Raw genomic sequence first — 14,636 nt, 5'->3', positions numbered from 1 at the left:
CCAGGTTGCCCAGAGAGGTGGTAGATGCCCCATCCCTGGAAACATTCCAGGTCAGGTCGGACGAGGCTCTGAGCAACCTAATGGAGTTGAAGATGTCCCTGGTCATTGCAGGGGGGGTCAAACTAGGCGACCGTTAAGGTCCCTTCTGACCCAAACCGTTCTATGATTCTATGACCTTTGGATGGAGCAGATGCAGTGCTGAATGAGACGTGTTACAGCAGAGGCAGATGCAGCGCTGGGAGAAGGCGGCCGAGTCCCTGGCGCAAGTTCGGCACGTGACTGGGAGCAGGGACCACCACAAGTAGTCCAGCCATTTGACCATACCCTCCTGCTTTCATGGTCTGGCTCCAGAGTACGTCCTGGTCAAGTCTTCGGTCAGGCTGACCAGAAATCTCCCCGTCATACTGAGTTTTAGGTAGAAAATGTAGCTGCATCAGATACAACTGGTATGAGAAAATGTAATTTATTGATGTTTCCAAAAGCATTTTTCCCCGAGGTTTCTGGATCTGGTGCCTGGCTGCTCCCATCAGGCGCAGGCTCAACCGCAGGCTGACCAGGTCTTTACGTTTTTGTCTCCGAAGGTACCGTGTTGTGGTCCCGTACCCGCCGCAGAGCGAGGCCGAGATCGAACTGAAGGAAGGTGACATTGTGTTTGTGCACAAGAAACGGGAGGACGGCTGGTACAAAGGGACGTTGCAGAGGAACGGCAGGACGGGCCTCTTCCCCGGGAGCTTTGTCGAGAGCTTCTGAGGACGGCTCGCCGCTCTCTCAACTGGAGAAGCTTTCAGGGGAAACTGCATAGCACAAGAAGAGACAGCAAAGAGAAACTGGACTGATAACCACTGCCATTTTTATTTCCAAAGACTCCCCCCAGGCCCTTCAGACTACAGCTCTGGAGACGCGGTGCCCCGCTGTGCTCCCGAGACCGCGTGCAGTGCATACAGTGGTATGTTGAAGTAGTGCCTTCCACCTGGAATCACAGACTGAAAGGACGCCCATCTGGACTGTACGTAACCTAAACTCCGGCTGTCAACCCTTTGTGTAAATTATAGAGAAGATATCTTTAAAAAAAAAAAAATTAAGAGGAAAGTTGTTATATTGCTGTAACTTATTTGTCAGAGCTGCAGTGTTCTTATTACTGGCCTATGCAAGATGGATTTGAGAGTTCAAGGAGGTGTGCTAGGAAGCTCTTAAACTGGGATTTTGTTTTTCCCGAGGGAAAAAGAGGGAGGGGAGGGTGGAGGAAACCCCAGCTAAAGATCGGTGCATCGTCGTGCAAGAAAGAATGAGGAGTCCAAAACGTTAATGTCATGCTTTCTATATACCTCAAAGATATGCTGCGCAAGTTTGTCAGTGAGTGTGTTAGTGCTCAGAGTCCCATACCATGCGGTGTCCTGGCGCTGCCGCCGGGGAGGACCTGGAGGAAGCACGGCTCCACCATTAAACTGTGGTTATTTGAGCAGAATCCCTTTTGCCTGTCTTCTGCCCTTATTATATGCAGCATGGATTTTTGTCCTTCAGTATCACTTTCCATTGCTTTTTTGTATGACGTACCTTTTTACTGTAAGAATTGCTCTACTTTATATATATTCCTACTAGATCAGACATTTCCTCTTTTTCATACATCTGGTGCTATTTTTTTTAATTGTTAAAGATTTGGTTTGGTTAAACAGAGAGGCTGCAACAAGATTTGCGTTCAACATGCGAAATTAGAAACGCACCTGAAGATCGAGAGCAGACTGCTTGTTCGTGCTTCGTAGAGGAAAAGAGAAAAAGTCACTTGGTCACCGACAGATATACCTGGGGGAGCGTGCCAGTGCAACACGCACACGCTCGCGCTCTCCTACCTATTTAGAGTGGCTGAAGACCCATGCTGAAGCACAGCGTTCTGTCTGGAGGGTGATAATTACTCCAGAATTGGAAGTAATTCCCAGAGGAGTTGTTTTAATTGACTTTTTCATGGCAATAAGAAGAACACTGCAGGTTCTAGCACGCGCAGGGACCGTGGAGTTTTCCTCTGTCGTTGCGTCACGGAGATGAGAGCTGATCTGCGACGGCTGTAATTAGGGTTATCAAAACGTGATTTCTTACTGTAGAAATGTACAGTTCTGGGGACTGTTCGATTTCTTAACGTGGTCAAGCTACAATACAAACCGTATCAGGCAATATAAGCTTCCATCTACCAGGGACTTAAAGGTGCAATAAATGTAAAGCGAGTTTAGCCAGTTATTCGTAGGAAGCAGAATGAGAAAAAAAAAATCCATAATGCGATTGTGAGAGCACTTAAAAAGACATCGGCTCTTGAAGAATGAAACGTGATGAAAGGCTTTTCGTAGCCGTAGCCGTACCTTGCCTTTGCCAGCAGCTGGCTGTTTGCCAAAGCCCACATGTGGTGGTCGTTTAAAAGCGTGTCGGAGGCACTGTAACCTGGAGATGATCTTATTAAAAGGAAGAGGCCCAGTGGGTGAACATCATTACTGCGTTACCAGTATTTCATATGCGAAGGTGTAAGTTTTGTTTTCATTCAAGCCGTGTATACTAGTACATATCAAAACCCATGTAAGTGAGCGTTCCTATTTAAGTTCAGCTCCGTGACTTTGTTCTCTGTAAAATAAGTTTCTTCTTGCTGTCACATGTAACAAACCGATTCCAGAAACACAGTCCATGGCCAAGTATAGCACCTCAAACAGGGAGGCATCATTTTCAGGGTGTTTCTTTTTATACTTAACGTTGCCGCATTTGTTCATATTCCAGATTGTAATGAGTCAGCCACTAAAAGTTTAGTTACTGTTGAGAGGAAATTGCCTTTTTATAACCAATAAGAGACTGAAGAAACATCTTCTGGAAACGCTCGAGACTAGAGCCATATCGGTTCCACTGCTTTGGTCCAGATCAGAATTGGTATCACTGCACCTCAAACAGTAAACTGCACAGCTAGCAAGTCAGCAACACCAAAATGCGTGTTATCGATTCCAGTAAAAATTCTGGGTTAGATCTGTCAGAGATGAGGAGATTTTTTCTGACAACTTACAGTGGTTAAAGCTCTCTTAAAATTCTGTTCCATGGGTGTATTTACTACAGTCAGAAAAACGAAACAGGATGACGGCTTGCTTGCTGCCTATTGTGTTTAGCCAGATCTAAAATGGTTCCAGATTTCCACCTTTTCATGCTTAACTCTAACAGGACAAAAGTTGGTGTATGAGAAGATCAAGGAAAACACGCAGATGCCGTGTCATGAAGTCAGTGCTTTAAAATATATTTTGCAGGGAGGATGATGATTTTTTTAATGGATGACAACCCTTCCAGTCATACCTCCTGCAAGGAAAAATATTGGGGGGGGGGGGGTGTTGGGGGGTGTTTCTATTTTGATAACAGCTGTTTCTGGCCCCTGTTTATTGCTTATCATCACAGTTTGGGTTACTGAGTAATCTTCTTGGACAAATCACTTCCATGCCAGGAGCACAAGTGCAGAACTTAATACAGCTCAGTGATGCGAAAACGTGACCCAGTGCCGTTCGGAAAGTCCTGGACTGAGGGAGGTTCGACTCGTACTGTGGTCTAATTTTTACGTGTCATACCAGGGAAAGGGGGAGGAGGAGGCATCTGTGTCTCCTGCAACAGGGAGGGGAAAAGAAAAGACTGCTTCTGGTGGCCTCAGTTTGTAAAACGCCAGGTTTGCTCTTCTAGAAATGGGTTCAAGTAATTGAACGATTCCTTTGAACTTTGCACAGCTCAGAAAATGTTTTTGTTATACATGAATGTTAACGTGATTTAGAAAATGTTGGCAGATATGAGAACAAATGAACTACAATGACTGTGTTTCTGATTCTTTAAATAAAATAAACATTAAGGCAACTTGACTGAGGTTTCTCTCTCTATTACACAGCAAAGTGAACAAGCGACGTCAGTGGCTCTGATGTTTGCAAAGGAAACGGGGAAGAGCCCTCTGCAAACCCAGCTTCTTTTGAGCAGACCCTACATCTCCTTTGCTTTCAGTAGTAATTCCCACATAAATAAAAGCCAGGCTCAGGCGTTCCGCCGGCAGGGTCCACGTGTCTTCCAGGCTACGTACAGCCAAGGAACGGGAAGAGAGGGAAGGAGCAGGTTGTGCCCTGGGCATCCGAACACCCCCCTAACCCAGGTGAGGAGCATAATCCCTTTTTTTTTTTTTTTTTTTTTTGCACATGGCCTGAGCTTCCCGTTCAGCAGCACGGTGCGGAGCATCTCGAGGGGGAGCAGGCACTGGGTCTGGATGTGTTTGCCTTGATTTGGATGGGAGATGAGGAAGAGGCACCCGCAGCGGTGATTCATTGCCCCGGTCGGGAGCGCACAGGGCAGGGAGCAGGCACCCCGCCAGCAAGGTGACACGAGTCTCTCTTCGCCTCAGCTGGCTCCCGAGTCGAAATTCGGCAACGTGGGAACCGCAAGAACCTGAACGTGGGCTGGCGACACCTCTCCCTCTGCTCGGCTTCGCCAGCTGCCCTGCCTGACGAGCGGCGTGGTGCGGAACACCGAACGGAGGAGCCTGCCGGCTGTTTCCAAACTGGTCTGGAGTGCCAGTTCCACGTTTTGCTGGGTCCTGCTCCTCTGGCATCTCTGCCAGCACATGCCGCACACCTCATCCAGCCTTCGCGCCTCGCGCCGCCCTTTGCTCCTGCTCCAGCGCCTGATAGGAAACCCAGTCATGTTTCGAAAGAAATATAATCGTCGTCAAATTGTTACGCGGCTTGACTATTCCTAAACGCTCGGGGAGAGCAGAACCACCTGGACAACATCTGCAGGGCTTTCCTGCGGCCAAAAGCTCTTCCTGACATCAGCAGCTCCTTATAACATGGTGAACCTGGCAGCTACACGGCTCGGCTAGTCGGTGCCAAGCCAAATAAATGAGCTGTACTAGCAGGGAAGCCAAGAGGTGATACAGTCTGGAGAAGGCCCTGTCCTCGCGTTCCAGCCTTTCATGTAGCAGAAATAACTTTCCAAGCGGTCACAGATGTATTTCCAATCACTGGGGCGCGGGTGTCTCCCCTCCCTTCGGAAAAACGACTTGATTTTTCTCAGCCGCCGAGCAGGACCACCTGCCCCACGGTGCCACGGAGGGACCACGAGCCAGGTCACCGAGGGGCTTGGAGCGGGGTGGGGGGGGTTCTCTCGCCCCTTTACCCATCCCAGCAGCATGCTGTGCGTCCCCAAAAGTTATGGGGGGGGGGGGAAGTTGCCTTCGGCGGCAAGGTTGCTGTCACCCGTGGGCTCCCCGTGGGCTCTCCTCCGTCACCGCTGCCTCCGCAAGGCGCTCGGGGCTGGCTCTCGCGTGTGATGCTGCGCAGCCGAGGGGTCTGTGAGCTGCCCCCCCCCACCTTTCCTTTCTCCCCGGCGAGAGCAAAAAGGCAGTCACTTTTTCTTCCTCATGGGTATGTCGAATTTGCCCTCCAGCTGCCCACCGGAAAAATCAGCCTAGCAGACAGGGGGGCGATTTGTTAAGGTTTTTTCCCCCCCCTCCCCAGATAATTGACTGGGATCTGCATTAATGGAAACATAAATTGACTGCCACTCTGCTAAATGACAATCAGGTTTTGTTTGACAGAGCTGGGAAGTATCTTATCCTGAACATTGGCACTGAACAATCTAAATGCAAATTGCAAAATGTTTGGGGGTAAGGAGGCTGTTTATCTTCTGATGAGGTTATATGATAATGCAGAGGGGGGGAGAGAATTGCCTTTCAGTTCCTAAAGGCTATCAAAATGTGTGACGGTTAAACTGTGGGGCCAGTGTTTACATATTTTTTTAATGGACCAGACTCAGTTATTCGGCGTGGGTTTTCTTTTAACAAATCACTTTTTTAAACAAGACGTAGCACAGCGGCATTTCAGCCATATTTCAGCAATTCTCAGGCACCCAGGTTAGCGTGGAAAATGACAGAGCAGCCACCATTTTAATCCTGTTATGTCTATTGCTCCCAGCTTGTTCTCCGCTGATGAAACACATTGCGCTGCCTCGGAGAGGCAGAAAAACATTTGCTGCACTCCTGGCCTATTTCTCTTGTTAGAGTAGCAGGTTTATACATGGCAGCAGTGCCCAGGTATCTCCAGGACACAGGTGAAAAATTAAAAGCAACCACCACCATCGCCTTCCCGAGAGGTCACCGTGCGTTGGGGGTTACTTCTCGTGCTGGCTGCCCCACGTTGGACGTGCCGGTTGTAAAAAAAAAAGTTCCTGCAAAAGTCAAAACCTTCAAACCTGCCCAACGCATCGCTTTTTTGCACGTTACTCTGCCGGGCTCCAGGCAGCAGCGAGCCATGCGGGCATGAAATCTGCGCTGGCGTTTGTACCGTGTGCCATTTTGCACGGGGAAGGCAATAGTTTTCTTTAGTCTTGTCCTGGAGGGAAGAGGTGTCTGCGGCAGCTCAGAGGGGTTCAACAACTTGAAGCTTTCAGCAACTCGCAGAATCGGTCTCCCTGAAGTTTTTCCACTGAAATCTAATCTTCTCGGAGCTTGATTTAGGCTTCTGCATTTCTCCATAAATTAAGGAACAGGTTTGAGCTTACTCCAACAGTTTTGCTCATCTGGGAGGCAGAGGAAGGAAAGGATTAATGTGTTATTTTTATTTTTCATTTTAAATACGTCTCATGCAGAAAAATGCACATGAATCTCTACAAGGCAGGAAAAAAAGCGATAGATCTGTAAAAGTGACACAAGTTGCATGTGTCTAAATTGTTAGGCCCTCAGAGCATTTGGTGTAGAATAGCTGAATAAGTCACACAAATCTACGATTAAAAGGACATTTGAAAATAAGTGACTACACCAGGGGTGGCCATGGTAACCTGGACTTTTAGGAAGGGAAATCAATGAGCAGCGACTGTAGCCTCACCCAGGGCTTTCGGTTTCACCCACCAGCTCTGCTCCTGTGACCGAGACCTTTAGGGACCAGCCAGCGCATCCCTTGAAAGGGACCCATCACGGGAGAAGAAGGACTAAGGACAAGTTTGCAAATTCAGCCAATTAAGGAGCGCTTGTTTAACTTACTGGTGTTAGAAAATAACAGCAGGTGATTCTCAAAAGGCTTCGACGACGTGGCTGATAACCTGCAGCTCTTGCGAGCGGGCGAGTTGAGGAAAGCCGGCCGTGATTGCTCCTGCCAGCGGCGAGCTGCGCCCGGCAGTGCAGGTGGCTGCACGCGTTGAACACGACGGATCTTGCCTTCACTACTGTGATAAATACATATACATACACATAAATATGTATAGACACATATATTTATACATATCAGCATCACTACTTTAGTGCCAGCCCCCCAAAAAGCCAGGCATTCTTGCTGAGCTCTTACAGTGCTGCAGCGTTGCGTGCCATTTGGATTGACGCTATTTACGCTGGTCCAGGGCTACCTGTGCTTGCGATAGAGGAGGTTGCGTTGCAAGAGTTTTCAGGCATCAGCTGTAAAGCAACGCTGGGCACTTGAAGGAAGCCAGCCTGAGGTCTGAGCTCTGAACGACCCCCTTGTCTGAAGGGCATGGCCCTTCTGGCAGCTTCTGGATTTCCTCTGATGGCCTCCCACCAGTCTGGAGATGCAGCAATAGGATTTGTTTAAGAAATGATCCAATGCCCAAACTTTCTATTAACGTCAGAGGACTCTGGACCAGGCATTTCAAAGGGAAAATGAAGAAAAAATGAAGTCCTCCTTCCTTCAACTCTCCAGCCCTCGTAGAAGAGCCCTTCGTTAAATAGGGCAGCATTCATTCAGATTTGAAGGCAGAAAAATGTATCCTTGAGCATTTCCCACAGCTTAATATGAAGAGCCATTGCAATATTGCACCTCCGTCCATTTACTCTGAGCAGGGGACAGTAAAGCGCTCTGGAAACACATACCCAATTAATGCTGAATTTTGCCCGAGACAATTTGTTAAAAGCACTGCTTCACTTTTTGTCTAAATAAATATTCATTAGCTGAGAGAGAGCGAGCAGGAGAAGGCGAGGGGGGTTAAAACCGGGGCGGGGAGGCTCATCGGGTCGCCAGTTGCTGCTCCATCAGGCATTCGGTTATTTCTACGAAGCAGAGAGAGACGGCGAGTGCCCGAGGCACCTTCCACCCTCCGCATCCCACCATCCTGCGCTGGGAGAGGGGCCGGCAGCTCGGGACGTTGTCCCAAGGAGGTGGAGGATCTCATCACCGCCCCAATATCGGCGCCGGTGAGGTTTGCAGTAGTGCGACGTTCGTGATGCACGGATGCAGTCGTGGTGGGTGAGCGGGGGGGACGAAGGAGCTGCTGGCCCACCCTCCGCAGCTCGGGAAGGGACACCCACCCAGTACCCCATTAGTCATAAAGCACTCTTGCTAAATAGTTATAAAGTGATTTAGTTTGTCATTAGTCTTATCTTGCTTTCTAAAGCTGACTTCGTTTCTAAAGTATATTCGTTATTGCGCTTTCATTAATCTCCTTGGCTTGATAGACTAATTTAACCTTTTTGAGGATGGATGAATTTTCTTTAACTTTTTCATGGTCAAATAAATTGAGGGAATTTTTTTTTTAACTCCCAAATTTTCCTTTACTAAAATAGGGGCAGCATACACGTGCGCATCCCTGTAACCCAAGCATTGGGGAATTTTCCTTCCTGAGCTCTCCGCTAATTTTTGTACTGAAGCCTTCCTACCACGTCCCAGATGTTAATAAAATTGGAAATGAGCTGCACTGAGAACGCAAGCATGAGAGAGAGAGACGGACAGAAAAAAAAACGATGAGGGACTGTCCCTCATATCAATAAAATCTGCCGCATTTCTCCAGGCAGTGTGTGAAATATAGCGGGCACATAATCTGCCCGGCAATAAAAGGCTGCCACATGACTCCCCGGCACCCGGGGAGCTATCAGTTTCAATTAGGAAAAAAAGCCTCTGGCATGCGACAGCAACGGCAGAAGAACTGAACGCAGTTAAGGCAAAATTTAGTTTCATTACAGCTCGACGCAGATTAGAGTTTTTCTTTGTTTTCGCACCGCGTCCCTCTGTCATCGTATGGGAGGTAACGTGGCAGCGCGGGCTTTTCTAAAGGCTCGAGCACAACTGTAACTGAATTGGGGAGACCCTAAAATAATGTTTTTAAGAGGAGTGCCGTGCAAAAGTCCTTTGTAGCAAGTCTAAAACTACCATCCTCGCTGAGCAGAGTGCTGTAATTTAAACATTAATCTGTTTCTGGAGTGCTGAATAGCAATGCCAGTAATCATCTGCGGATGTAAAAACTGTCTGTTTGCTATTTAGGTGGGTTTCAGACTTGATTTTAGCCCCTTTAAGCCATCGCCTTTCCTTGGGCCAAACTGTGATAATACGAATTTAAAAATCCACCCTTGGCGCCTGCTGCTTCCCCTCTGCCGATGACACCGAGCGCTCATTCGATGCAGTAGCGAAGTGAAGGAAGGCACGGTGCCAGGCCTGCCTCTGACAATAAAATTACAGCAGATCCACTATATTACTTAGAACACATCTCTAATGTCTCACTTAAATCTCCATCGTACCCTAATAAGCGTAACTTGGTTTTTACCTCAGGTATTCAGAAGTTAACCTGCTACAGTATTGACTTGCGTTTATCAAAGTAGACCTTTGGTGGGGCCGTGAGGCTGGCGGGGGGGGATGTCCTCGCACCGCCGGCGCTTTGCCTCCTGCATCCTGCAACAAGGGTTAACATCACCCGCTAACCCCCACAGCTTTTATCCCTCCTCGCCTGCGGAACCAGAGAACCAAACGAGCGCTGCGGCGGGTCTCCAGGAACGTTTCTCCTTGCCGCCTCGCCGCGGCATCTTGGGGCTGGGCTCCTCCGCAAAGAGAGCTCGGACCCAGCCACCCTTGTGCCACCAAGACTCGGGGACTTACTTCATCTCCTTTCGCTGGGGTTGCTCTTGGCCAAGCTGCTTTTGGCCAGCAGCACCGAATCCTTCCTAAAACCTCTTGAGACAGCCCCAGCCAGCAACAGAAAGGCTGCAGCTATGAGGGGGGGAGGGAGGAGGAAGGAAAAGAGAAGCAAACCGCCGAGCAGAGCAAAAATCCCAGGCAGAGCAAGGGGAAATGGGTGGCCCCGGTGGGATGGGATGGGACCGTCCTGTCCTTCCCTTGGGACGGTCGTCAATACGGCTGCCTGACTGCGCGGGCAGTGAAATCCCCCGGCACTAACACCCGGGGGAGCGGAGGCGTAATGCAGATGTTGGCCTCAAGTTGAGGCAAGGGAGATTTAGGTTAGATATTAGGAAAAATGTTTTTACTGAGAGGGTTGTCAAACATTGGAATGGGCTGCCCAGGGAAGTGGTTGAGTCACCATCCCTGGAGATATTCAAAAAGCGAGTGGACGGGGTACATCAGGACATGGTTTAGTGGGCATGGTTAATGGTTGGACTTGATGATTTTGAAGGTCTTTTCCAACCTAAATGACTCTATGATTCTATGTTTGCCGCTCAGCTTTTCTCCCTCCCGGAGAGCTCCCGGTCAACCCCACTTCTGTCCTCCATCCCCTGTGGCCCCTGAAGCTAAATATCTGCTCTCCATCTCTCTCACACCGCGGGACCCGTGAAGCCGCACGGACACAAAGCTGACAAGCACATCCATCAGCGACAAGCGCAAAAGAGCTCCTGGTTGCTAATATATTTACCCAGCCCTTGTGAAAATAGAAGGGTAGAATAACACTAAATGAGCGCTCTTCCCGCTCTAATCTGCCATTTGGGGAATTATCCTACTTTATGCATCCAGCAAGATGCGCTTTACCTCTGAAATAAAGAGCCTCAGCACGGATGTGTACGCACAGACTCACCCATGTAATTACCCACAGCCCTGGCTTTTATCGCTTACTTGATTTTTGTGCAAGCCTAAAGTGAGTCCTAGTCCCAAGACAGTAATTACCGTGCCTATCCCGTGTCTTACAAAATGACAAAATTTGAGCTTTTGATAGCTGCTCCTATTAAGCCCAGAAAGGTTATTTTCCAGCACTCCTGGCCACAGAGAAATACCGTCCTTGTCGGAGAGCTGAGCGTGGACAGGCAGAGAGCCCAGGGCTCATGCGAGTGTCAGGGAAGAATGGGGAAGCAGGTTCAAGTCCCAAATTCAGGACCACTGGGTCTCCCCAAACTACAGCTCCTTCCACTTCTACATTTTAAACACAGGGGCTTCCTGATAATTGCCTCTGACCGGGTTGCCGCCACGCTGCTAAATAAATACGCTGTCATACTGCTAGCACGGAACTTCTGAGCACCAGTGAAGGGCTAAAAACTCTCTCTGACACCAGCAGCTCCAGTAGATTTGTCTCCCCATCACATCAGGCTTTCAGGCTCGGTCAGGAAGGGTTGGAGATGCCCACATCCCTCGTGGGTCCGTCGGGGCTAATCCAGATTTTAACACCAGCGACACGTCGACGGGCCCAGCCTGAGCGACCGCCCAGTCGCCGCTGGTTGCACCGCGCTCGTCGACGGAGACACGAGGCATGACCTCACACCCTTGGCTATGAGGCAAGGCACCCCACCGACTTGTCACGGCTTCATTTCTTCGGGGCGTACAGCAGAAGAGCCGTCTAGTCGGGAGCCCGCGTCCTGGCAGATATCCGAGCTGATGTCAAGCTGATGTCTTCTTATTAGTCTTTACAGAAAATAGCACGCTGCATTTGGAGCCAATGTGGAGCTGGGAGGTTGTTACCATCACAAGTGAGGACGGCGAAATGATACAACAGGACCTGAAAAGTTTACAAATCCTGTATGGACAAAGAGGAACTGTGAAGTTTAACCCGGAGATGGTGCAAGTCGATATACCTGGGGAAAATAATCAAACCCACGGGTATTTCGTGAAGGAGGCACTCAGAAAGCAAAGGCTAAAATAAGTCTGCAAGCAAGAGCTGAAGAATGAGCGTATGCACGTGTGAAAGCGAGAGAGCAAACAGGAGTGTGGAAGAGCACAGATTTCTCAGCGGGAATTACCCAGCACTAAAAGCAGGGGGCTCATATTGCAGTTTTAAGGACACTGAGATCCGTATTTAATTTCCGCACAGTCGATGCTGCGATAGCATTATCTGGGAGGGGGGGAAGGACGCAGAACTCCTTCTCTGCCCCCGGGGGAGATCCCCTGCCTTGCCAAGAGCCACGGGAGACCGGGGGCTGTCCCGAGGCTCAGACCCCGGGGTAGGGGGGCTACGGGCGGCTCCATCGCAGCCGGGTGCCCCCGGGAAGGTCCCCCCAGCACCGCAGGGGTTCCTCACTCCCGCTGCCTCCCTTTTGGGTGCCACGGCACACGGTCCCACGCTGCAGGAGCGACAGACGCCGCAAGAGCGCACAAAAAAGGGGCAATTTGATAAATTGGAGAGAAAACCCTCCCGAGCAGTGCTCAACAAGCTCTTGACGTTCAAATCCTTTGCAAAAGGATGGGAAACATTACTTCTTGTCCATGCTACATTTGCACTACACCAACCAAAAGCTTGCAGTTAACCAGCTTTGCTCCCGCGCTGCATTTCCAAGGAAGAGTCGCATCCCTCCGGGGTAAATCAACCAGCTGACAGGCTGCAGACACTAAGGCAAGGGGATCAGACCCCCCCCCGTGACCTACAAATGAAATCACGGAGAGGGACAGAAAGAAAAAAACAAGCTGGTGCTGGGCATCAGCCCTGAACAGGAACCAGCAGACAAGGAGACAGAGCTGGAGATTATTTTTCCTCTTGGCCAAAAGGCTGGGTTTTCACCCCCAAATTCTTTGCAAATCAGCCCCAAGGTAGTAGCCCCCTCCCCTGCTACCACCGGCTGAGCAACTGGGGCATTTACCTGAATGGCAAAGAGCTAGCGACAGTCCTCACCTCTTCCCGAGCGAGGTCGGACCTGTCCCGCCAGGCTCCGAGGATGATCCTCCAGCCACCAAGCAAGGCTGAGGCTCAGCATCCTCCTGCCGGAGTCAGCCCACCCGGAATGAGCAGTGTCCCTCGCTGCCCAGCCCAGCCGTAGGGACTGTTATTTGGACGCTGTCCGTCCCACAGCATCATTAGGATGCCCGAGGCGTTAGCGCAAGAGCCCGGACGAAATCCTCTCCGGCAGCTTGAAGGATGAACCTCACTTGGCAGATGAGCGCTGAGACCACGCTGACCCACTCGTGCCTGAGAAGAAAATGTTTCATTGTGCCCAGAGGAGCAATTTGTGCAGAATGAAATGAAATTACATGTTTTATTTCACTGGGGTTTGTTCAGAAGGGAGATGAAAAGGCTTCCTCTTCAGGGACCTGTACGAAACTGTCATTTAGGAGCCAGGACTCAAGTACTCCCTTTGACTCCGACAGAAGGAGAAAATACTCCTCCCACCACTGCTGACTTTCAGCTGCTGAAGGAGTTTTTTTCTTCCACAGTCTCTACCGTTTGCTGCAACGGGACTGCTCCCATCCTATTACCCTTCCTTGAGGACCAGATGTCACCCCCTCCAACCCTACAAGTCATGTCAGAAATCCAAGAAGGGTTTTTCCTTCTTCTAAAAAGAGAGTTTTCTGTTGTCTTACCTGATTATATCTGCACCTTTAACCTCTACTTCGAACTACTTCCAAACCCATCCTGAGACACCGCTACAGAGCATCGCATCGGGAAGCGGCGAGCATCCGCACGCTGCCTGACGGAGCCGTCGTGCCTTCCAGCTCCGGCGTCAACGCACCAGGGCAGGGACAGCAGCTGCGCAGTTTTTACTTTGAAGGGCATTTTTGGGGATGTAAACTGCTGAGTATATTACCGAAGAGCATTCTTTTGGACTTAGGTAATGCATATTTTCAGCTTTAAGGCTGAGAACGTTCACCAGAAGATTTAGTGAGCACGCGGTAACATGAAAGAGGAAGGCTATGCTGTTGTGTCTAGAATTAAAGGAAAAGAAAATGTGCATGGTGAGAAAATACACTATTAAACTGGTCTAAATCAAAAGAATCTCTCACATATTTGACAAGTAAGACAAGACAGAAAAATCTCAAGAGTCTTCCTTTTCAACACCCAAGCTTTAAAATATCCTGTATGAACCTCCCCACCCTGGGAAGGTCAAGATTTTGACTCCTACCACGCCATGCCTGCCCCAGCAGCTCTCCTCTCTGCCCAGACCTCGTCCCCTCCAGCCGCCCTTTCGCATCTCACGCTGCCGAATCCTTCCTGCCCCTGCACCCTCGCGGGCTCCGAGCTGCCCGAGGATTTTCCATCCTGCCTACTTCTGAGGAGTGAAATCCTGACGATCCATTAATTTTGGTTTTCACGGCTTTCCTTTGCCTGTTTTGGGGGTTTTTTTTTTGTTTTTTGCTTTTTTTTATGCTTAAACATAACTTTTTGGCTCACAGCAGGACACAGCTCCAGGAGCTGCAGCCTCTCCAGGATGGTTATTTAGCACCCCTCACTGGCAGCCTCCATAAACTAGACTAAAACGGGCTTTAACCAAAAAACGTACCAAACAGAAGATCCAGAGAAACCCAGACTGACAGCAACCACAATATACCTTTCCTTCCTAATTTCCATGAAATTACATTTCCAAAAAAATTGTAATATTCTTTAAAAACAGTCTTTCTTTCAAACAGATCTGGTGTTTCAAAAAACACCTTGGTCTCATGTCTATTTTTTTCTGAGGATCTACATCAAAACATTTTAGTTGAAGAATGTTTTTAGTAACTTGAAGTCATTGA

The 14,636-nt window shown here is 49.3% G+C and overlaps 1 protein-coding gene across 1 annotated transcript in view; it reads left to right on the top strand.

The window, feature by feature from the left end:
* The window catches only part of SH3RF3 (SH3 domain containing ring finger 3), a 251,510-nt gene extending 247,017 nt beyond the window's left edge, over positions 1–4,493 (top strand). Inside the window, exon 10 of the mRNA XM_075057365.1 lies at positions 582–4,493. Within this exon, the coding sequence (XP_074913466.1) occupies positions 582–750 (169 nt within the window). The 3' untranslated portion in view covers positions 751–4,493. The remainder of the gene's footprint in view (positions 1–581) is intronic.
* Positions 4,494–14,636: the final 10,143 nt, after the last annotated feature.

The sequence above is a fragment of the Buteo buteo genome, chromosome 25 (genome assembly GCF_964188355.1).
Source record: "Buteo buteo chromosome 25, bButBut1.hap1.1, whole genome shotgun sequence".
NCBI classification, from domain to species: Eukaryota; Metazoa; Chordata; class Aves; order Accipitriformes; family Accipitridae; genus Buteo; species Buteo buteo.
This window is presented reverse-complemented; position numbering and strand designations above follow the sequence as displayed.